The sequence below is a fragment of the Cebidichthys violaceus genome, unplaced genomic scaffold (assembly GCF_023349555.1).
Source record: "Cebidichthys violaceus isolate CVI_PGR_0920_01 unplaced genomic scaffold, fCebVio1.0.p SCAF_16, whole genome shotgun sequence".
NCBI classification, from domain to species: Eukaryota; Metazoa; Chordata; class Actinopteri; order Perciformes; family Stichaeidae; genus Cebidichthys; species Cebidichthys violaceus.
In genome coordinates this window covers 2,052,927-2,077,269 of record NW_027176329.1, presented here as the reverse complement: position 1 = coordinate 2,077,269, position 24,343 = coordinate 2,052,927, and the positions used below count along the sequence as shown (strand labels likewise).

The window sequence follows — 24,343 nt, the reverse complement described above, 5'->3', positions numbered from 1 at the left end:
AGATTTCTAGTGTGTGCATCTGCTAGGATGTGATGTAAAACTCATAGCTCTGCCTATGTTCCTAGACCTTTAATTAAAAACACAATCATTTAAGCTGTAAGCGGTGATGAACGGGCCCCCGCACAGCCCTGCTCATCGGGGGCACCGGCAGGAAGCACCCGGGCACAATCCAACAGGACCTCAGCCGAGTGCAATCATTAATTCCACAAGAGCCTCCGACAAACGGCGCACGAGTCATGAAAGAGGGCGGGGCTACGGTGTAGGGAGCGGTGATAACCCACATCAATGAAACAGGGACTCACTAATGAGTGAAATGATGCCTCCCGAAAGTGTCTAGGACCAACGGTTCATGTGTTACGATACGGGACGGGTTCAAGTTCAAGGGGCGGGTATAGCCTACACCAGGGGGCGGCGACCCGCGGCTCCGGAGACGCATGCGGCTCTTCGGCCCCTCTGTTGCCGCTCCCTGAGGCTACGTCCACACTAAGACGATCTCCGTCCACACCGAGACGATCTCCGTCCACACTAAGACGATCTCCGTCCACACTGAGACGATCTCCGTCCACACTGAGACGATCTCCGTCCACACTAAGACGATCACCGTCCACACGGCGCTTCAGCACCGTTTTCTAATTGATCTCCGTCCAGACTAACATGTCTGAAAACAAACACCACGCGACTATTCACGTACACTGGACATGGCGGTGGTGCCGGTGTAAACAGGAAGTAGATGGGTTGCTTAGTTTAAAAAAAATACGACAGAGTAATAAAGTTTTCTTTAATATGAAAGGTGGTGTTTCATACTTAAGATCTTCCTCTATAAACTCAAACAGACAGCTTTCGTGGAAAGTTTAGAAGTTGTATTTTTCAATAACAGCTGCTAGTGACACTTCCAGAACAAACACACAGCATGAAGTGAACAGTGTCACGCTGGAGATGAGAGAACAAGAGCGATTTCTCAACTGCTGCAGAAAACTCTCCTCTTCATCAGAGTTTGATATTGTTCCAACAGGTAAAATAGCAACAAAATGTCAAGAATTGTCTTTATTCTTGTCCTATAATTTAATAAATACAACAAACTATATTTGTTGTATTATAATATAACTATATATAAAGCTTCATAAGCTGTGGTATCAAATAGCTTTTTTTATTTGGTGGAAAATAGAACAAAACGGCTCTTTGGACAGTAAAGGTTGCCGAGCCCCGGTCTACACCAATGAAACAGGAATTCTCTGCTGAGTGAAGTGAAGCCTCCCACGTGGGTCTGAAGCTAACAGGGCTTATGTGTAGGGGGCGGGGACAGGAGTCCACGTCCTCAGGACTGGACCCTTTATAATGCTTGGTACATTTGGAACAACCACTTACCGTTTTATGGCAAAATGCGCTTTTTTTGGCAGCACAGAAACAACGTTGTATGAAAGCGTAAACATTTGACTACCTTTGTAATGACCAAATGTAAGTCGATCCGATCAAATCTGTAGGAGGAGTTAGAGGCTAGAAATGGCCTTAAATAAAAAATGGCCGACTTCCTCTTTAATCCTGACAAGTTGCACAACTTTTTGAGCATCTTAAGCCCCCCCAAAAAGGCAATCAATTTGAGAGAATAACATTAATTCCTTCAGTTTCAATAAAGTCCTTGATGACTGCTGGTCGATGCTCGGGCACTAATTATATAATACCAGCAAAGTATCACTAGGAATTGCATCAATATCGGACGTTTCCACTCCTCAAGATTAACATCTAATGCCAACATTCATAATAGGATAGTCACATCAATGTGTCGGTGTGTGAGGGCCGGCAGGGATTTTATAAAGATATGTATAAAAGAGTGAAGCAGTAGCGTTAAAGTTATGTGATATTCTGTGAAAGTCCCAACACCCTTCCCTGGTTCGGTTGTCTTCAGGATGCGTTCCAACTGTCCAAGATGAAGACAGACCGGCAGAAATACTCTGTCATCCCCCTCAGCCATGTGTTTACTCTGTTTTCTGCTGTGAAGCAATGCCCCCTGGGACAATAATTGAAAGTGAGAGAGGACGACACAGGGAAAAATGAGACTGACTAATAGGCACAAAGACATGCAAGGAAGCAATTTCACTTGGTCCTCGTCTCCATGCTGCCGTTGAACAGAAAATGAGCTCATTCGAGTTGGATTATAGAGGAGATCCAAGGCAGAACCTTGGCAAATCAAATAATAAACCACTTACAGGGCCCCATTAACTCATTTTACAGCATATGCTGCGGTGGGTAAATTATGTCTAATGTATAGCACTTCATTTCAGGTTCCACTGAAAGACAAGTTTTACTTCTCTATTAACACTGCCAATACTTTCCCACTTGGTACTTCCCAATTTGCTGAAGCCTGCTTCTATTGACATTTATGCAAACTACCTTTTACATTATTGGCCACTTCTTTTACAGACAGAGTAGGACAGGAGCAGTGGAACTATTCTGCGAGATGCGTTGATACGCTTCATTATAACACTAATATAATATCCTTTCCGTGCTGTTTGTTTAACTACAACTACAAAACAGCCGCTTGATATGAGAACAGCTGAAGCACGCACTCGCAGTGAACAACAGCAATCGTGTTTGATTCGATGCACTGACATGAAAATGTATGAAGTAGAACAGAATGAGCTGTGACCCACTCTGTGAAAAGCCAGTACAGCAGTGAAAACTCAATGTGCTCTGAACTCGACTGGCCCGAAACACCAAGAGACGAGCGCCGTCATGAAATGTTAACGCCTCACAGTGCGCCCGGGCCTCCACAAAGGCTGCACTTCCACGTCGAGAGGGAGAAGGGGGAATCGTTAGGAGTTCAGCTCAGTTTGGACTGGAGACTTAAGAGGGGTGATGAAGTGTCACTGTATGTGAACTGCTCATAGTGGCAGAGGAACGTCTCGAGGTGGGCTGTTTTTTTTACAGAGCCAGAGCCTCCACAGCCTAGAACAGGGAACAATTAGGAAGCAACCTGCGGAGGACCGTTGGACACGATGGTGGGACGAGGGAGGAAACGGGTGGTAAAAACGGTGGAAAATAATTGACACGGCAGAATTATCTTGCTGATTTAATGAGGAAGTTGTAGCTTAATCAACACATCAGGGACGCAGCTTTGGTGGGTGATTACTGACTACACTGTCAACAAGACAGTAGGCCTGTACAAGAAGGCCTTTTCTTCCATTCGTCAACTAGTTAGTGACGAATGCAAAGAAAAGGCATTGGGAGCCAGCAGCAAAAAAAAGTCTGTGAATAGCAGCAAGACGCAGCCGTTTGAATTCTGCAAAGTGTGAGGGACTTCTTCAGTACGCGAGTCTCCAGAGTGGATCACAGTGCAAGAAAACATCTGGCCACTGTCTTCCTGAGAGACATTTCAGTCAGGGTTGTTGTCGCTCTGCATTATATCACAACTACTAAACCTATTATGTAGACAGAGGGCTGCAAGATTAGCAGGGAAACGTAACAGGAGTCAGGGCAAGAAAGCGACGTGTTCCCACAGCGATCCCTATTAATGTTCTCATGACAAAGTGTGCATCGTCCCACGCAGGACAGGTCCGTCATCTATCACTTCTCAACAGACGCCCTGAAGCTACATATCTGAAACGGGAATGGTGCCTTTCCCATCAAATCGTGAGCGGAGGAATCATGGTCAACGGTGGAGTATTTTAGAGACTTGCGTCACTGTGTTTGAGGTTTCATTGTCACTTATTGTGTCGTGCTGTTGATTAGAAGATACTGATACAGTCTGTGGTTTAGGTTGATAGAACTGCTGCAATTGCATTAACAAATCTTGCACAGTGCAGCTTTCTCTTTCCTGTCATAGGCCTAAAACATGACAAATCCAGAATGAACGGTTCATGAAGAGTCACGATATTTACCTCGGCACGTGTCCTTCAAACACGAACGTCTTGTTGTCCCAGTCATCCGGGTCAGGAGAGAAGACCTTTCCGAGCACCGTCGTCGGCATACGGCCTGATAACAGAAAACACGGCAGTTCATCAGTTCACTTTTTAAAATCACCATCACCTCGTTCTTAGATCAAATACATCACTCTGCACTGGCTTTCCATTTATTCTCACACACACACACACACACACACACACACACACACACACACACACACACACACACACACACACACACACACACACACACACACAAATAAATATACGGAGCCCAGAACGTATGTCTCAGGCTTCATTCACAATTATCTTTCAGAAGAGAGGAACGCATAACAGTAAAGGCTGTTTGAATGCACTACGATTATAATCCTGTAGGACGAACAGTTGCTGCTCCCGCTCTCTCCTCCAGCTCCTCTCTCTGAACCATGTGGGAATTGTTCTGAGGGTACCCTTGAAAATGCAAAGGCAGACCTTGACATGCTGAATTTTAGCCTATTGTTCTCTGTTGACAGAAACTAAGGAAAAAGTTAAGACTTCATTGAAACACATTGCTTTCTTGCAATGGCAAAATCTGATAATGTGCTATTTTTTTCCCATAAATTTAGGAGTACGAATATAAACAAAAGCTTTTGATGAGAAAAAACGGCCGGCGCACCAAAATCCTCTGGATACATTGGAAGTATTGCCCTTGAGATTGGCTCAAGAAGAATAAACATAGCTGTGATTATTTGCATGTCAAAGTCAGCAATGGCTCTCCCTTGTGACCCTTAGAATATCACCATGGGAGCCGTTCTGACTGAACAGGGATCATGCAGACACTGATTATGTGGTGACAGCGGGTGGATTGAGGCAGAGGTGAATAACACCATAAAAGTGATGTGTGCCTGTGTGCACACTGGCTGAGAATGAATCTGCTGGCGGTATCAGTTTCACCTGCAGACACTGAAAACTATCGCTGACAGCAAAGCTAAAAATGTGCTATAAAAAGTGGATGAAGACCAGTGAGATACAGTCCAGAGCTTCATCGCTTCAGATGAACCCTCACCTCTGTGACTATTGATGAAAATCTTCTTCTCCCCCGCCACATGTGCGTGATCGTTTTGGTCGCCGATGGTCACCGTCAGGGTGGTGGTCACCGTTTTGGCCGGATGGCCGCTGTCGCTCATAACAACGGGGATGAGGAACTCTTTCTGCCGCTCGCGGTCAAACGTCCTCAGAGCCGTGAGCGTCGCCGTCCCGTTGAGGTTGTCCTGGAGGTAGAAGTCGTTGCTGTGGCGATGCTCGGAGGGGACGGTGAAGTGGAAGGGCGGCCCATTCTCTGGAGAGTCCCGGTCCACAGCTCGGAGGAGGGTCGATGTTTGGTTCAAGCTTACTACCTAAACGAGAAGGGAGAGCATGAGGGGTCGTGCTCGTTAAGTTTCAAGTTATTATTTCATCCATACCACCAGTGTAAAACAATTCTCCTTTGCATCCTCCTAACTTTCTTCTTTTCGCCAAATCAAAGCGTTATATCAGAACGCTGCATGTTTACTTGAGATCAAACCCAGTCAGACCTACGTACCTGTGGTCCGGCCACGTTCTCAAAGACTATTGGGGAATATGCTGCCTCAAACTCTGGTCCGTTATCATTTACATCCAGCAGCGGCAGCTGGACTGTGGCGCTGCCTGTTAGAGGTGGAACCCCATGATCGGTTGCAATGACGACCAGGTAATGCTGCGCTATCCTCTCCCGATCCAGAGGCCGGGCCACGGAGAGTACACCGGACTGGTCGATGGCGAACAGCCCGTCGGGATCGGAGTCCTCCGATAGGCTATAGGTGATGTCGCGGTTCTGGCCTGAATCAGAGTCGCTGGCCACCAAACGCGCCACGCTGGTTCCCACGTTGATGTCCTCGGGTAGCGGGGCAAGAGCCAGGAGGTGTGGAATGAAGACGGGAGCATGGTCGTTATAGTCCTCCACCTCCACCACACAGTGCAGGAGGCTGGAGAAGTCCAGGTCCTCAACCTGGAACAGGAACCTCATTTAGTCTCGCATGTCATACAACAGGCAAGATTAAACTGTACAAACAACAAATATTATCAGACAAATATTATCAGGCTGGTCTGCAACGTTTCCAAGGATTCCTACATTAACTACCTCCGCCAAGGAGGTCATGCTTTTGGTTTGTTTGTCTATTAGTCAGAAGGATTACTGAAAAACAATCGACAGATTAATAATAATTCTATGAGACTTGGTGAAAGCGTGTAGCATAGGCCAATGAAGAAGACATTTTGGTGAAACTCTTTTCACTTTCATTGACGTTGCTCGAGGTCTGCGCTCTCAGAATGTTTGTAATAAATTGCAATTTTTGTCCGAACATGTTCATGATTTTGTGCATAAACAGTAGTGATCACCCTCATGTTAGGAAACGTTTCTTATTATGTGGATAAGAAGCGATATCACACCATCCATACATCTACGAGTGTGCCTTATTTTATTGTATCACCCTATAGGAGTTCTGCTTATTTTCCAACAGCTACCTCTTACTGCCACCCATAAGAAAGGTTGTCTTGTGGAGCTTTAATGTTCTCGTCTGTAGCTGACATACGACGCCTCCTGTGTCTTCTGTGACTGACTTTATACTTCTCTTCACCTAGAAAGTCTTTGTTGCAGCTGTTGACGGCGGCGGCAGCTGATTTGCGAGATTTATGCTCACTATAGAAAAAACTTTGAGATCAATGTCCATGAAATTTCCCAAAACTGTGTTTCATTGTTTCCCCAGGAACTTTCCAGGAACACACTACATGTGAATGCATCCAAACTTCAAACTCGCAGACTAAAATCTCTTCCATATCGTCAGCACCTGAACATCAGGTACCACAGCGCTGTTCATCATCTGGCTTCTCTCTGATGTGCCCTTCACACATGCTAAACACCCGTCAGTGAAGGCTCCTTCCATGAAAGTCAAATTAAACTCCATGAATTAGAGAAAAGCTGAATCAAAATAACCTTCAAGCTTCCACATACCTTCAGTGTGAGGTTGAACCGCTGCTCGCTGTGTCGCTCGTAGTCCAGACGTTTCTTCAGCCTCAGGGTGCCGCGCTGCTCCTGCTTGTGACTGACCATATAGAACTTCTGCTCTTGGTCTCCAGCCACAACACTAAAGGTCAGCTGGGCATTTTCTCCAGTGTCTCTGTCTTCTGCAGTGAGCTCCAGGACCTGAGAACAAGCAACGCCATCATGTGAGTAAGTATCTCATTTGGGATTATTGATTGATATCTCTAATGTGCTGGTGCATTTTTGACAATAGCCAGATTTCAAACAACAATGTGCTTGTCACACACTTCTTTAAATATTCTTACCATTAGGGGGTAAAAAGACAGTCTTGAGATACCACCAGCTATCGAGTTGTTATAACTAACATGCTAAAAACAATGGCTTTGTTATCCAACCAGCAGACATAGAGCAACATGCGTATCCCACTGGAGAATTGACTGGTTACCTGATGAATGAAAAGTCCAATATTCACAGCTTATTAGCGGGATTCACAAAGATATTTTAAATTCATCTGTGGATCAGATTAGTCTGAAGCAAGCAGAACAAACCGTCTCTATTCGTCCAGCTGACCTAGGTTTCTTATAAAAACAGCAACGTTGGGTTTGCCTCCTTACTTGTGAACTGAGGACTTTTGGGGGAGAAAGACGGTTTTGTGGAAACCACAGGTCCACAGGGGACCTGGGGTGTCTGCGGGCCTTGACCCACACCTCGAGGGAACTTCTTTCTGGTGGGGGTTTGACTGCTATCTACCCAAATCAGGACGGGCCTTGCCTGCAAAATCGGCAGGCCCAGTCTCTTTGTCTCAGAGCACATGGCGAAGCCAGGCACAAGTCAGACAGTTTCACAACAATAAAGGCCGACGTATTATAATAGCCTGGGGCGACTGTGGCTCAGCGGTAGAGCAGGGTCGTCCTTCAATCAGAGGATCGGCCGTTCAATCCCCGGCTCCACTAGTCCATGCCAATGTGTCCTTGGGTGAGACGCTTAACCCCAAATTTCTCCCGTGCCTCCGGTGTACGAACGTTCGTTAGAGTCCTGATGGGCAGGTAGCCCCTATCATCAGTGTATGAATGGGTGAATGATGACATGTAATGTTAGAGCACTTTGAGTGGGCGGAAGACTAGAAACGTGCTGTACAGTCCATTTACCTAAACTGCCAGACACCCTTCTCCACAGCAAACTCAGAACCAAGAGCCATGTTTCCATAACAACGATCACTGACACCAACAAGGTGTTGGACACTTTTGTAGTTCTGAGCTCTGCCACAACATCTCCGTTACAGGTCAGCGCCGCAGTGAGAAACTCTTAACTTCATTTCCCCAGTAAAACGTCCTCATAACCGTTGATTTGCTGAATTGCTGGAGCGAGGAGAGCTGAGCAGTTTGACCATGGATGCATTATAAAAACTGGATACTTGACTGAAAGATGGCGACCCGTCACTTGAATCACCGTGGCTCGCTGATCACATAATCACAAAAGCGGGTTTTCTTCTGCTTCGTGCTGCCTATTTGTTTACAGTTCCAGGTCAACAGTGTGTTTTTGGTTCAATACCACAGCTGTCCCTGGGAACCCGACAAATCTGCAAGCTCTTGTTTGCTCTGACTGCTGCGGTGGTCCCTCTGCGCTATGGACAGGTCTACAACAACTTGAGATCTGCCAGGCCAACCCCAGCCATTCGTCTAATACGGGGGCGTGTTTGAGACAAAGACCATAAAGAGGGGAGTCGTTGAAAACAACCAAGATGGCTGCAGCTGATGCGGAACGTTCTCTTGAAGCCCCGCGGCAGCTCCACGCACTTATTTTTTGGAAAACATTATATTTAAATGGATGCCCTCAGACCCTCAGTATTGATTTAATATGTCAGCTGCTGCCATTGTATCTAAGAAATCACATATGCTACATTCAAAACCAACGATAAAACACCCTCAAACGTCCAAACTGACAGGAAGCTCTCCCAAGTTTGAGACAAGTTTGTGTATTGTCTTTTTGTCATACATTGGATGATGAAGTATACCATCATTCATCAACAAATGCTACGTTTACGTTTGCAGAGAGAATATGTTTGTCATAGCTTTTTAAAATAGGCTAATAAAAACGGTGCCTCATGAACTGGGAAGCTCCTGACCTACCTCTGCATTGGGCTCTGCATTCTCTGAGATCCTTGCCAGGCAGGAGTGGTCAGTGAATCTTGGAGCGTGATCGTTTACATCCTTAATTTGTATGGTAGCGGTTCCAGTTCCTGTCATCCCTCCCCCATCTCTGGCCTCCACAACCAGGAGGTAGGACTCGACCTGCTCCCTGTCCAGACCACCCATGGCCACAGTGATGGTCCCCGTGGTGGGGTTGATAGTGAACATTTCCGAGAAGGTGGGCACTCCTCCCACCTCGACGTTAGAGGCGTCTAAACTGCCCATGATTCTGTACGAGAGCACGGCGTTCTGCCCCACAGCCGAGTCGTCCAGGTCGGTGGCTGTCATCTCCATCACGGACGTCCCCACTACCGAGTTCTCTGCCACGTCTCCGTGGCAGCTGGGGGCACAGGTGAAGACGGGCGCGTTGTCATTGATGTCCCACACATTGATGATGATGTCGGTGAAGCCCGTCAGACCTTCGCCTCCCTCGTCCGTGGCCAAGACGACGAAACGCCACACGGCCCGCTCCTCGCGGTCCAGGGTCCGCTGGGCGTAGATCTTGCCCGTGACCTCATCAATTATGAATTCACTCTCGGCACCCTGGCCGTGGAGGGAGTAACGCAGGGCCTCCTGGTCAGCATCCTTATCCGGGTCAGACGCCGTCACCTACGACATCAAAAGGCACAGCGAGACAGAGGGTGATGACAGCGTAATCGTGTTTTGTTTTTTTACACTATTTAATTATTGAAATGCTGCTGACTTGATATCTTGACTGGAGGCACTTCACAGCTGCTCTGTGCAGGTATGAACTCTCTGAAAGGCTGGCAGAGATCCATCCTCCTCATCCCCGACCCCCACCTCTCCTGCCTCTCTTCTTCTGTCTGCTCCTTCTCACTCATTCTCAACACATCGGCAGCAATTACACCCTGGGCAGGCCAAAGATGTTTCAATTCAACGCGGTAATTGCGGAGTGATGTAGAGCCAAAATTAACTTGTGTTCTTTTAAAACAGTAAGACATATGCTCTTAAGAGAGGGGAGAGAGCACCGGGCTTACTAAGAATCACTTTAAAGGGGTTAAAAACGGTGCGTTTTACTCACGTAATAGAGAGGTGGTTAACTAGAAAGGCTCACTCAGAAGGGTTGGCTAACAGCCCGTCTAGACACCAATGGGTGGCAACGCGTCGTTCATTCAAAATCAAGAGTAGGCAGCGGTGTGTGCAGCCATCGGCTCAATGCCAAACACGCCGTCCAACCACCGCGCAAAGTTAGCCACTGACGGACAAAAAAAAGTGCACAGTGACTCACGCACACACCCCACATGCAACCCATCACATCTTCATCCTACCTGGAAATGATGACAATAGTGAGGTCATCTTCAAAGTGAGTTATTGGCGTAGAACGAACATAAAATAGATGTTTGTAAGTGTGACCATTAACACGAGCTACAAAAAGTCTGTGAAAAAAAGTGACTTCTGCAAGTGAGGCTGATGTTCTAACACACATAGAGCATCTCAATGTATTATAGGGGGTGTGTAGGGTTTAGTCTAGCCCCTAACTCTTTGTTACCGTCGCTGTGCCTGTCAAACTTTCCATTTCATGAAGATTTGACACTCAAGGTTTTTTGGACTATTTTAAACAATGCGCCCTTGATTTCAGACAGAAGCAGACTGGCAATGCATGCATGATGCCGTTCTAAACGGCTGAGGCTGAAGCTTGTAATGCGGTGCACAACTAGCTCGGCCCAGTTTTACAAGACTAAGGAAAACTGATAATCGATCGCTTGCGTTCTCTTTGACCAAGGAGACAGGTTAGATGAATGCTTAAGTGACCGGTCAGTGGCTTGTGGTACCACAGACATCACGCCAAGTAAACAGGCGATTGCAAAAGCTCTCGCAGGCTCTATCGTACGGCGGGATAAGGGTGGGACTGTACCTGTAACACAAACACCGGAGAGCCATCCAGCTCCTCCGTTACGCTGCCGTAGTACTCGTTAACGGTGAACACCGGAGCCTCGTCGTTCTTGTTGACCACGTTCACCGACACTGTTGCGTAATCCTCCCACTTCCCATCTGAAGCCAGGACATGAAGCTTGTACCTGGGCAAAAGTTTACACGTTGTCGTGGGGTTTTCACAAAAATAGACTTGCTAGAAAAGTTCTTGAACAATTAAAATGCTGGGGTATGACTGTATAAGAAGTTCAGTTTAAAGCAGTAGCATGTATAGTGACAGACTAAGAAATAAACAAGTAATACAAGAGGGAGAACACAACAATACATTTGAGTGAAAATCATTTGACAAGCATTTACGTTTTGAAGTAAACGTTAGCGTCTCAAAGGATCCTTCCCCGGGGTGCGTTCCTACCTTTTGTTCTGTTCGTAGTCGAGAGGCTGGGCGATAAAGATAGTGCCCACCTCTGGTTCCACATCAAACACCCCTCCCGTGTTCCCCGATGTGATCTGGTAGCGCAGCTTAGCGTTTCCACCTGCAGAAGCGGAGAAGATGAAGGTTAAAAGACGAACGACGTATAAATTAACTTTAGTTACTGACAAGCAGAGTATGATTTGTGTGCACTTGTTGGGTGGAAAGAAATAGGCCAGGAGCTTATCTGTTCTATTTGTATCATGAAAGGGCTTTGGTGGATTGGAAGTCCCCATCCAGCCCATCGCTGTCTGTTGCCAATCCACAAATCTGTCTCCCCTAACTGAGATAGATAGCATCAGCCCGCTTTAGCTGGTGGAATCAGACATTGAGTGTTTGGTGGGATCGGATTGTTTCGAGTCTTTAAACAACAAGCAGCATCGGCCCTCACAATGGTGAACCTGTTGCATCTTCATGAAACATGACATTGGGAGAAGGCAGGGTTGCACCCTGGACAGACAACCATTCACGCTCACATCCACACCTAAGGGCAATTTAGGGTCATCAATGACCTAAGCTACACGTCTTTGGACTGTGGGAGGGAGCCGGAGAACCCGGAGGGAACCCGCGTTGACACGGGGGAAATATGCAAACTCCACACGTCCAGCCCGGGAATCGAACCTGAGCCCCTCTTGCTGTGAGGCGACGTAAAGGAATGTAATTCTGCCTTTTTAGCGATCAAAAATCTGTTAAAAATGGCATATTTAAATTGTGTTTCGAGGTAGTATGATTGATTCAAAGCAAGAGACACTTGAGGAGAGTACTGAATCAAAAGTTCACATATCTTCTAGGTGGAAAAGAAAATAACAGAGACAAAAAAAACAACAACTATATTGGCAATAATGCATTACTAGTGTCTCCCTAATACAAACAGAAATAAACACAGCACACATTCAGTGGTGCTTTTCCTTTTTGACACGGGGAAGGTTCAAACCATATGATTAATATCAGTATTGTAATTATTAATATGTATTATTAATGAGTAGAACATGGTGCATTTGATGGCTATGAGAAGTACAGCTGCGTTAGTTGTGGATGGGCGTTCACAGTGGGTACCTGCGAGGTCCTGTGTGCAGAAGCATGCAGAGCATTTACTGCTGCTTTTGAGGACGTGTGCACAAGCTTCATTTTGCATAGTTTCATCACCGTATAGCTGTTCGTTAAACAACACCGAGCTGCATTTACAATCGAAGAAGATCAGAACTCCTATTGTGTTACAAGTGATGAAGATCTAGCGTCTTTCATTGCCTGTACACGCGCCGATGCAGGAGTTGACTTATGCATTAGGAATCAACTTGATGGTTTTTACATTGACACGTGGCGTTCAGGGATTCACATGAGCACCAGTTGTATGGCTTCCTGCAGAAGACACAGGCCTGGATCAGTGGTGAAGAGACATGTATGTATGCAAACTTAGAACCCAATCAGATCATCTCCCAAATGTCGGTCAAACTACAAGAATACTTAAACGTAAGAGTACAGTAAGTAGCATTTGTCATTGGATCATAAATAATCCATTCTTCCAAGCAATTTAAAATCACATTCCCTTGAAGTTCCCGCTCCCCCATCTCTCCTCACAACTCGCTTAATAATGTTGATTTTTTTTTTTTTTTTAAAGCTGTGCAAAGCAACTTTAGTAGTCCACTGCATTATGCTGATCAACAAAATGTTCCCCCTCAATGCAATTATGCAATTACTGGTAAAGCGAAGGTCTGCATCTCAATCACCAGTGCATCTACCACCCCTGATGGTAATATGAAAGGGAAAAAGGAGAAGCCTCTGAAGACCAGATGAGATCCGCAGCTTATTAGTGAGATGAAAGTCAAGGAAGGAGAGAGGAGAATGCACTAATCCAGAGCGTTTTGTACCGTCTGTCTGTTGGCATTTTAAATGAGACATTTGGGGATATATGCAATCACATCCCTGTTTTTTTACCCCTAGTTTTCTCAATCTCTTAAGCATTCAGAAAACTGCTGAGACCCAACGGACAAAAGACACAGCGCAAGGGGAAATACAACTGTTCAAATAAACACAAAAATCCATGTTTATTCCCAGTTGTACCAATTTCCGAACTCTTTTCATCTCCAGTGGTGCTGTGCTTTACTGTAGCTGGATTATACAGACAAGAGAGCAGGGAGGATAACACACACACACACACACACACACACACACACACACACACACACACACACGTACACTCCACCATTACCAACAGTGGACTATCACATCACTCCGACCAAGTGTGGACCTATGTTTTGGGTCATTATGAGAAGAAAAAAATAATAATAGAGAATTTACTTATAAGGAATATTTCTGTAAATGTGCTTTTTAATGGACTTGCATCCTTGAGTGACGTCTACCTATCAAAGAGGGGACTTCGGTGGAACTGTCTGCACCCATTCTTTCAATTAGTGAGTGTTTGTTTACCGCAAAGATTTTCTACGTTTCTTTCAAATATGGATAATTCAATTTTAGGTTATAAATATTTAAACGTTTCTCTGTGATACAAATATTAGGAAAATAACCATGTCCACTTACATTGAGAATAAACAATGTTTTACCTGCAAATCAGAAATAACGTGGCTGTATGCACTAATACCAAGGTATGCGGTGTTAGAAACATGTACTTTAGATTGACTGCATAAACAATGCGAGGCTTACTTTTACTGATTTACAATCTGGTGCTGAACAGCTATGGCCTTTAGAGCAGTGCCTCCTGAAGGACCGGCCCAGAGGTTTACTGCACGCTTCTGTAACATGTCATCACAGATGAAGGCTGAGTGGTGCATGTATGGTGGTTTATATTCAAAGCAAGGACGGACTGAGCAAACCCTTTAACGGCTGTTCAATGGAACATGCCGTCACGTGACAGGGGTGGACATCTACTGGACAAAACCATTGCCTCCATCAAGGTGAGTCTTGATTGTCCTCTCCTATCAGGCGCACAGGAGCTGAGAATTTGCCACTGAAAATAATTCCTTATTCCGGCGCCGATGACAGAAGGACAATTCTCAAAGATCTACGATAATCTACGGAGATGATTCACTGAAATGATTCCATATTTTCATTCCAAAGCAGGTATTGCTAATCTCTGGATTCACTAGAGGCTTCCGGTTAAACGTTAATGAAAATATCCACACGTCATATTTCAACGTCTTAAAATCCCGCTTCTACATAGTGGTTTATACATGGGCTGGTATCAGGCAATTCATTCATATATCACAGACGTCGGCTACATCAGCTGTGCGATGAGTAAACATTGTCCTCATCGCTGGCAGCAGGAAAAGTCTCCTTCAATCTAATCTCATCCTCCCCCAACGTAACCCTCTGTGCGCACAACTCAAACAGAAAAATTAAACACACACACACACACACACACACACACACCTCGCTCAGTCGGTGGTGATAACCCTTTCCTGGACTCCAGCAGGTTTCTCACGCTCGCACAACACAGAAAGCAAACGGGCGTCTATCATGTCGTGCGTGCAGCTGTCGAGGGTTATTCATCACAGGTGCACAGCAGGCCTCTGCACTCTACCATGAAAAACTCAAGATAATATGAGAGTTACTCTTCATCTTCACATACACAATGCATCCTTCTCTCTCTCTCTCTCTCTCTCTCTCTCTCTCTCTCTCTCTCTCTCTCTCTCTCCTCTTCCTCCTTTCCTGCATCCTGTATTTCCAAGACAAATTGATGGCCTTCACAATGAACAAATCACAAGCTGTGGTAAAAGTCCCATGAGCTGGTCTCAGCACTGAGTATCACCACTTAGCGAGGTCAATCAGGGGTAGAGTTAGGTAAGTATACATTTAAAGATTATTTCTCTGAGGGTCATTCTGACAAATTCTGGACAGAAAGTGAAAGATAATGAGACCTTTATGAGTCCCGGTATTGACCGTTTCTGGCTTTCCAACCCGATACCAGAGCTGACAGAATTCAACGGGAGTGTCTGCTGAGCACTAAACATGTGGACACCATGGACACCATGGACACCATTCACACCATTCACAGGCTCTTACCGGGTGAAACTCAACTGGTTTGAACGATGACGACGGCTCACAGTGTAGGCACCATTTTCAATCCAACAGGGACTTTCAATCCCTCTCTCTTGTTTTACACAAGTGTATAGAGTTTTCACAGGTGAACCATAACAGGTAGATAGAACATCTGATCCAACTTAAAAAGGTACAGAGTGTCTGATAGTGAGCGGTACGTATGTGTGGCAACTCAGCCTGAGCTTAAGGTGCAGTTATTGAAGCAGCTCACTGACTAAAGCGCCGGAATGGTAGAAAATGAGTCCAAAACAAAACACTTTACAATCACAAGTTCAACCCCAGCTTGGACCCTTGAATACAATTTTCAACATGAGCAATGAGTCCAAGCAGTTTATAATGAGCCCAAGCAAATTACAGTTGAAATGTTTTCCTTCACGCTTCACACTCACACTTCTACTTCCCCTTAGCTGGAATGCCAGATGCAAATTAAATCAGATGCACTTGCAGACTTTTTTTTTTCTTTTTAAAAGAGCAATACATTTTTTTTCACAGAATCATCTGCTGATGAATCATCGCTTGAATATTGTGGCCTACTTCACATCAGAATCGTGGATGTGCTTTAGTATTCAATATGTACATTTATTTTAAAGAAATAGGAGATACATCTGGTCTCTCCTGTGTTTATAATTTAAGAAAAAGTGAGAAAAATGTTTTTTAAAAAAAACAAAGTTTCAGTATCATATTTAAAAATGACTTTTTGTATCATCTGTAAGAATCACAAGGTTTTGGGAGGTGATTTCGTTTTGGTCAGGATGTGTTTGTCATCGTAATACTCCACATTTCACTAACCCATGTTCTCAATATTACTTTTTTTATCCATGAGAGTTTTCATTTTTTCATGCATTCTAAACAAAAAGTACATATTGCTTGTCAGCAAATGTACCATTACTGTAATGTGGTTTCTTTTGGATAGAAATGTATTTTATTCCGTACTAATCTGCCGTTGGGGAAAACTTGCTTTTACTAGTCCTGTTCAGAACTTCAGTGGTGCACTTCAGCCTCTTGGGGCGGAAATGAGTATCAACAAAAACACAAAACAAACTTTCACCTGTCAAAATGTTTTACACCACCGGATTCCGGAATAAAAAATACATAAAATAAGCATCTTAGAAAGATAATCTTCCCAAAACCTTTTTTTCACCCGTCCCAAAAGAAGACCTGAGGAATTCAGAGCCGATGCATGATTGAGGGATTGCCTCTACACAGCTCTCAACATGGCGTTAGCTGACCGTAGCTATAGCGGCTAACAGGAGGGAAGTGGAAGGTGGATGCTACGCTTCTGTGACAAAGATGGCAGTAACCGCCATTATTACTATGCCATGTTTTGTACATGCAAACAGTTGTTTGCTGCTACATTAATGCTCGGAATGTCGTAAAGAGAAAAAGTGTTTGGATCAGACTTTAGCCAGAACTGGGTTTTTTGTTCCTCACTTGCCTCTCAGGGCTTTCATAGTTAAGTGAGCAAGGGAGTGTCTGGCTGCAACAATCACTGACAGAAATCAATGGTAAGCAGACACAGGTAGAAAGACGACGACTAACAAATACAGCATTGCAGCAACAAATGCGGAGGAGAAGAACACTGCTAGCTAGTAACCATGGATGTAAACAATGCTGGATCGAAAAGATCTAAGAGAATGGCTTTAGAAAGGTTCTGAAGAGGAAGGACATGCATTTAACATGTGTGTGAGACCTTCAGGATACACTCAGTGTGTTTTGGTGAGTAACACTGATTATAAATCGAAACCCTGATTGTTTTCAAGACAACTCCACAGGTTGCCTTTATTAAGGCTGCTGTATTTTCAGTCTCACCACTCAAGAAAGCCCAGAGTCATTTCCAGCTAAAAGGGCCCGATTGAGCCCACTCTACACCTGCTGTCTAGCAACGAACGGCAGACAAAAGTACCTGCTGAAAAAAAGCCCAAAATATTAGGGGTAGGTGGAGACAGAAGGAGAGTGAATATTGGACTCAGCATTCATGTTTAGCTAGGGGCGTGGCTTAGGTGTGCACGACGCCACAGAGAGGCAACCGTTTGTCGACAAGGGCGGCGCCTAAAGAAGTTATGCTGCAATATCATCAGTTCAATCAAAAGAATCCCACTGAGGACTCTTTTCAATGAAAAAAAGGTGTTTTTGCTCTTCTCCCAACTGGCCGCGGTTTGATTGACAGATGGGTCGTCCAATCACCTGTCAATGTTGTATCTCTGTCGTCTCCTCCTCTGCAGGCTGAAGGTAACCTAATCTGTGTCATCTCTGAAGTCAAATCAAATTAATACTCACACACTCAAAAGCTCATTTCAATCAATTTTAGATTTAGAATTGAAATCGTGACACCCACTCAAATCAGCACCCGTGCGTTTCGGGGACACACTATGTTGAAAGCCACTGCCTGTTGTTCCCAGCTCTATTAAGAAACAGCCAACGGACTGCCTTAGACCAGAGGAATAGCATATGCACCCTTAAAGTAAGAAAGAACGAATTACAGTTCATGATACCGTAGCTAAACACAGTTGGAAAATGAAAAACGCCAGCCAGTGTCAGAAGATTCCAAGGACCTGCACTACAGCTGCAGTGAGCAACATTTTAACAGTACGGAATGTTTAACCAAAGACGTGGAACACAAAAGATCCACATGTTGAAAGTCCACATTTCAGCGCTTGAGAGATTCTTTCTTTGCCTCGCAGCAAAGGGTTGCATTGAATTGGTTCTTCTTAAGTGGATGATTCAAACTCCTGCATATCGCTCCGGTTGTCATGACTTCATGACATGTTTTGTAGTGTAAACCTTTCTTTGCCCTCAGAGTAAAAAGAGGTCAAACAAAAGCAGTGAAGCGAAAAGTGAAAGTTCCTCTTTAGTGAGGGAACAGAGAAACATTTGAAGTACCAGCCCCACCATCACTCCCACACTTTCCTTTCTGTATCTACATCGAGCCATTCCGCGAATCTCTCACACACACACACACACACACACACACACACACACACACACACACACACACACACACATATTCCTTTATCCATGCCACCCACCTTCGTCCCCATCGTTGGCACTGACAGTGAGAATGGCGAAGCCTACGTCAGCGTCCTCATCCACATCAACTTCATAAGACGCCTGTGCAAACGCTGGCTTGTTGTCGTTCACATCGCTGATAAAAACACGAACATATGCTGTGTCTGAAAATAAAAAGATAAGAAAGAGGGGGAGAGAGAGAGACAGAGAGAGAGAGAGAGAGAGAGAGAGAGAGAGAGAGAGAGAGAGAGAGAGAGAGAAAGGAGAAGAAAGGCAATCATAAACATGAATTTGTTCTTATTCTGTCAACGTGAACATGAACATCTGTCTCTCTCTCTCTCTCTTTGGATAGCGAAAATTTAGCCACTTCTTACCAGCATGCACGCCAACACACACACACATGGATGACATTTCTTCAAGCACACAGACAGGAACAAAAATAACATCCAATTTCTGTCTTCCATCCACCGTTGTCTGCCACTTTTATGTTACATCTGTCATATGTCTCCACTATTTCTGACTATTTTACCATTAAATCCAACCGCTTCTTTTTCCTCCGGCGTTCAACTGCGGGCTGAAGCGGAGCACAAAGCACCCTTGGGGGGGCATCGGTGTACGGCTCGGTAGTTGAGCAACCCGACGTACAAAGCTCGCCTTGATATCGGAATCAAAAACAAGCGTAATCTGCAACACTGAGATGAATTATTCACGCCAGGGTGGAAGAGACGGTACACAGTTCAGGGCAGAGGTAGCAAACTAGCGCAGCCCTTGGAGCTGTAACAAAGCCAGTCGCACTATGCCAGGGTGTTGCATGAGACGAAGAGAGAGAGAAAGAGAGAGAGAGAGAGAGAGGAGGGGTAAGGAGGGATGGAGGATGAACGCGTGAAGTGGATATAAGTAGACGTATTAGCGCTTGCATGTTTTAACACTTTCAAAGACATGTGTGCGTAAAAATCACACCCTCCAACCCAACCCCACACACACTAGCTTGTAAGTAGCAGGAGCGCTTGTTAACTGCCTGTGAAAGAAGTGATTATCAAGGTTATTTCTGTGTCTACTTGATAACATTCTGCTCTCTCTAATGTGCAACTTGGTGCTTTGCATGCAAGTATATCTGTATGTGTAAATGGGTTAAAGTTAAAAACAGCAAATATCATCTTGCCTCTCCTCTTCTTTTCTTTTACAGTTACACTTTGGAGCTTTTGATGTACAGTTGCACTGAGAATTATTCAACCCTCTTGTGCAAGAAAATGATCTCTTCTCTTTTAACTTTTTGGACAATTCTCTTCACTTACCCATATTTCTAATATGCAATCAAACGGAATGGGCTCAGATTCCTCAGGAACGCAGTCAGAACTGGTGTCTGGCTATGCATCACGTTTGCATCAGGCCATAACAGCAAAACGGTGCTCTACTAAGTACTGCAGAAGTCATTAAAAGTGGCATTTTGTGTTGAATTTTTGGAGAAACCACTCGTAACATTAGTTGTGTTGGGCTATTTAAATTGTCCTTGTTTGAGTTGTTTATTGAAAACTAGGGCTGCAACTAACGATTATTTAAATAATGGATTAATCTGTCGATTATCTTTTCGATTATTCGATGAATCGGTGGGGAAAAGGCGAGTGAATAAAAACGTGTCTTTAGTCTCGCAAAGTATTCCACCCCTGCTTTACCACTGTTATTAACGAGCTAACGCTAACTTGTCATGCTCGTCAAGCAGGATAAGGAGTAAACAGCAGCAGGAGAGCTACTGGAGGGACGCTACGTTCCTCACTTCAAACAGAACAACAGCAGGATTCTGTAGTGACTAACCTGCCGTTGAACTCCTCCTCCTCCTCAAGGACTCCAACATGTTTACGTTTTAGGTGCTGAATCATCACCGTGGTGATCCCGTGTCATGTCGCTTTTGCATAGTTGCAGTTAACACACTTTTTTGATGTATTTGGTGTGAAATGCTGCCACACCTTGGATGACTTGGGTCGTACTGATGTCTCTTCCTCCGCCGTGTGTTTCAGAACCACGTTACGGGTCTCCGATGGTCTTTCCTCTGCCTCCGCTCTGCTCCGCGCTCAACTCAACTTTTTTTTTAATACTCAAACATCTCCGCGACTTATTGAGTGGCGTAGTAATCGCGTGACGCAACGAAACGATAATGAAATTCGTTGCCAACGCTTTTAATAATCGATTTGAATTGATTTTATCAATTTGTTGTTGCAGCCCTATTGAAAACAGCTGAAAGTTTGTAAATTTTGCCAATAAACCTCATTTGCAATGGGGGTTAAATCATTTTGAGTGCAACTGTAGCCAATATCTTGTGCATTGGAGAAACAGGTGACACAATCTTCAGTACAAATGCACTGCTAATACTTACTTAGGTGCTCTTATTGAAGGGCTGTTGTACAAATATAAAAAGAGCAAGGTCCTTTAAGTTCTTGAACAGAACACATGATACAGGGAGAAATATTGCCAGTTATCAGAGTTATCAGAGTTTTATCTTTTCTTAAGAGGCTATTCCAAATACAAAAGGTATCAAACCATAGAGCTGAAGTATCCTCACGTAAACAAGGAGTTATCAAACGCAGGCAGGCACTCAATCACTACTTCCTCATAGCAGCGTAGACGTGATGAGAGCTGGCGGCCCTGCTTTATGCAGCAGCTGTGAGTGCACAAGTTAACCGGATGCAATCCCTTGGTGAGAACCGCAGCAAAGGTTTCACTATGGAAATTTGAATCCCACTATATAGTTAGATTTTACCCAAATTTAGCATGCTAGTGTACCAGAAAAGTGTAAATGATGTTGGTAGGAGCATCGTTTACTTGAATTATGAAACCTGTAATAGTAATTATTTCTGTGAAGTTGCTTCCCAGTTGGAACTTCATTGTGCAATATACAGAAGCATTACGTTTTAAGTAGCTGTCATGTACAGAATAACATTCTAAAGTAGGCTTCAATCAATCCCAATAAAACAAATATGTATGCATGTATTAGGCAAATAACTAGAAAAGTGCCCACAGCAGATCTCACACAACCGACACAAGTTCCAGCGAGCGCAGACCCCGGACCCTGACACGTCCAAGTGGTAGAACCGCTTTAACGGACGGGGCGTCGACCGCGCCGAACAAGGCCCCCGGCACCGCCCCGGTACGCTTCACTTTGCGTGGACTACAGTGGGATGGGCTCTTCCCGCCTGCCTGTAGGCTTGGGAGATGCCCTCACAAAGCCATCCTGCCAAGCGCTCCTTTGATAGGGATTTACTGGCCACACCATACCCAAAGCACACAAACAGCTGATCGGTATGTCTGAATGGGGTCATGCGTTCAACATAACATGCCAAAGCACAAACTGGGTAAAGCAGGTAACTTTGCTTCCCTGCCCCGAGGATGGAGTGGAGGACGAAAAGCATGCCGATGCATAACCTTGACCTGAAAGAACACCATCAAAAAGAGGGATTTGGTCTGAGCGTAGCTCTATTATGGTCAACACAAGGTTACAAGGTTCCTTTATTGTCAGTGTACAACAGGGCTGCACAGTGAAATGCAGTTTGGAGTCCCATTTTGCTATATATTTTTTTATATGTGGACAGAGGAGGATGAATTAATGAGTCTCATAGGCTGAAAAAAAGTAAAGAAGCTGCTCTGAAGTTTGGTGGTACGACAACTGATACGTCTTTATCTCCTGCCAGATGGCGGCAGAGTGAACTGGCTCTGGCGGCAATTGTATTTCAATATCCTTTGAGCTTTTTTTCACCAGGATGAAGACGTGTGATAAACATGTTAGGTTGGAACTTAAGTTGTTCACTTGCTCCACCTCCTCTGCATTCATGTAGACAGGGGTACATGTCTTTGCCTCCTTTTTTAAAAATCAACAATCAGCTCCTTGGTTTTCCTGACGTTGAGCAGTAGGCTGTTCTCTCTGAACGGGAGGGGGCTGAGCGCACGGCCCTGGGGGGCCCTGGCGTTCAACACTAGCGTGGAGGAGGTGTGGAGACCCCAGACTGCCTGGAGTCTGCTTGTGAGGAAGTCTAATAACCAGTTGCGTGAATTGAGTGAGGTACTCGAGCCCAGAGTGCTAATTTTTTAAGTGGGATATTGAGTCGAATGCTGAGCTGAAATCAACAAACCACATTCTGATGTAGTTGTTATTTTCCAAATGTGTGAAAGCTGAGTGGAGAGCAGAGGAGACAGCATCCTCTGTGGATGTTGGATCTGTGTACAAACTGGTGAGGGTCCAGGTTGGCTGGGGTAGTTTTTTGGATGTGCTGGTGAACCAGTTTCCCAAAGCACTTCATCAGAATGGGGCTGAAGGCCACACGGCGATAGTCGTTTAGACTGGACAATGCTGACTGTTTAGGTACAGGGATGACGGTGGCTGTCTTGAAGCAGGTGGGAGCGCTCTCCTGCGACAGTGATATGTTGAAAATATTTGACATCGGATATCTGGTTGGTACATATTCTTAGTGCACGATCGGGGCTTTTCTCCCATCTGAGGATACAGACAGATGTCGGTCCTCTGGAGGAGGGTAGGACTCGACAGCTGACTCTTTGTTGAGGAGATGAAAGCGAGCATAAGAAAGGGTACGGTGTATCTGGCCATGTGACCTCACACGTGATGGGGGCACTCCTGCTTTTCGAGCCTGTGGACACCCTGGATGGATGCCACATATCTTTAATGTTGTTGGTGTTTTTGTCTCTTACCAGTCTCTCTCGACGCCTCCGCTTTGCCTCCTTGATGCCAGCTTTCAGTCTTGCTCTGGTGATGCTGAATGCTTCCTTGTCACCTGTCTGAGAGGCAGCTTTTGTGTCTCTAGATAGCGCCCTCACCTCTCCATGTATCCGTGCTTTCTGGTTTGGTGGAATCAAGGTGAAACAGATCTGATTAGTTTAATTCAAATCACCAGCTATAATAAAAATACCATTCTGTTTTGTAATGTGTCTCACTACAAAACTAAAGTGCATTTTTTAGGATGAATGTCAAGAGGCTTCTGTAAATATGTGTGCACAACCATCTCCGTGGCTGGGTAGGTCTAAGTCTTATTTCATCCATCTCATTTTCCAGAGACTGAACATCAGCTAGGAGCAGGATGGGTAGAAGAATAACCTTGAGTCCCAGCTGCTTAGATCTTATCCCAGATGTCTTGCATCTTTTTCTGGGCCGGTCTTAGGGCTTTCGATCACATTTGGTTTGGCTGGTCTGGCGGAGTGGTAGAAAGGTAATCGTCTCAAGACCTGCTGCACTTACTCCGATCCTCATACTTTCCTCTCAGACTTTGATGAGTGTATTTAGTCACAATAGTATGGGAGTTTCCGGCCTCTGCATATGCACGCGCTGCCGTCGCCTTGGAGCAGCAAGCGACTGGGGTGCACCCTTTGGTGGCTGCTGCATACACTTACAATGGTTGCATGAGACAGACCTTTATCCACCAAAAACTGCGAAAAGGAGAAAATAGACCAAGCTGCACAGGACGGGGGATCTAGCTTCCTTTCCTCGCACCAGCATTGGAACCTTGACCGCTATGCCATGTAACAGGCAATGGTGGATCCCGGTTGTACAGTATCGACAACCTGTATAGACAGTCCAGCATTCCTTGGCCTGCACCTCTCAGGAGACAAGGCCTACAACCACAGGCTCTCTGCCATCCTCAACAGGGCAGCGGACCGAACTCTACCTTGCCAAATGCTGTCCCCAGGCAGGTCGCCATCCAACCCGTCAGGGACGCATCTGTGACCACCGTAGTGTAAGAGGGCACTCGTCCCAGCAGCATTCCCTTCAACAGGTGGTGTGGGGGAACCCGAG

General features: G+C 45.2%; 1 protein-coding gene across 1 annotated transcript in view; it reads right to left on the bottom strand.

Annotated features, from left to right (window-relative positions):
• The window catches only part of si:ch211-186j3.6 (neural-cadherin), a 276,175-nt gene that overhangs the window by 111,791 nt on the left and 140,041 nt on the right, over positions 1-24,343 (bottom strand). The window contains exons 16-23 of the mRNA XM_068710718.1: positions 18,570-18,713; positions 11,431-11,551; positions 11,002-11,164; positions 9,066-9,734; positions 6,907-7,098; positions 5,461-5,904; positions 4,945-5,275; positions 3,876-3,969 (exon numbers count right to left, since the gene is read on the bottom strand). Coding sequence (XP_068566819.1) covers positions 3,876-3,969; positions 4,945-5,275; positions 5,461-5,904; positions 6,907-7,098; positions 9,066-9,734; positions 11,002-11,164; positions 11,431-11,551; positions 18,570-18,713 — 2,158 coding nt within the window. The remainder of the gene's footprint in view (positions 1-3,875; positions 3,970-4,944; positions 5,276-5,460; positions 5,905-6,906; positions 7,099-9,065; positions 9,735-11,001; positions 11,165-11,430; positions 11,552-18,569; positions 18,714-24,343) is intronic.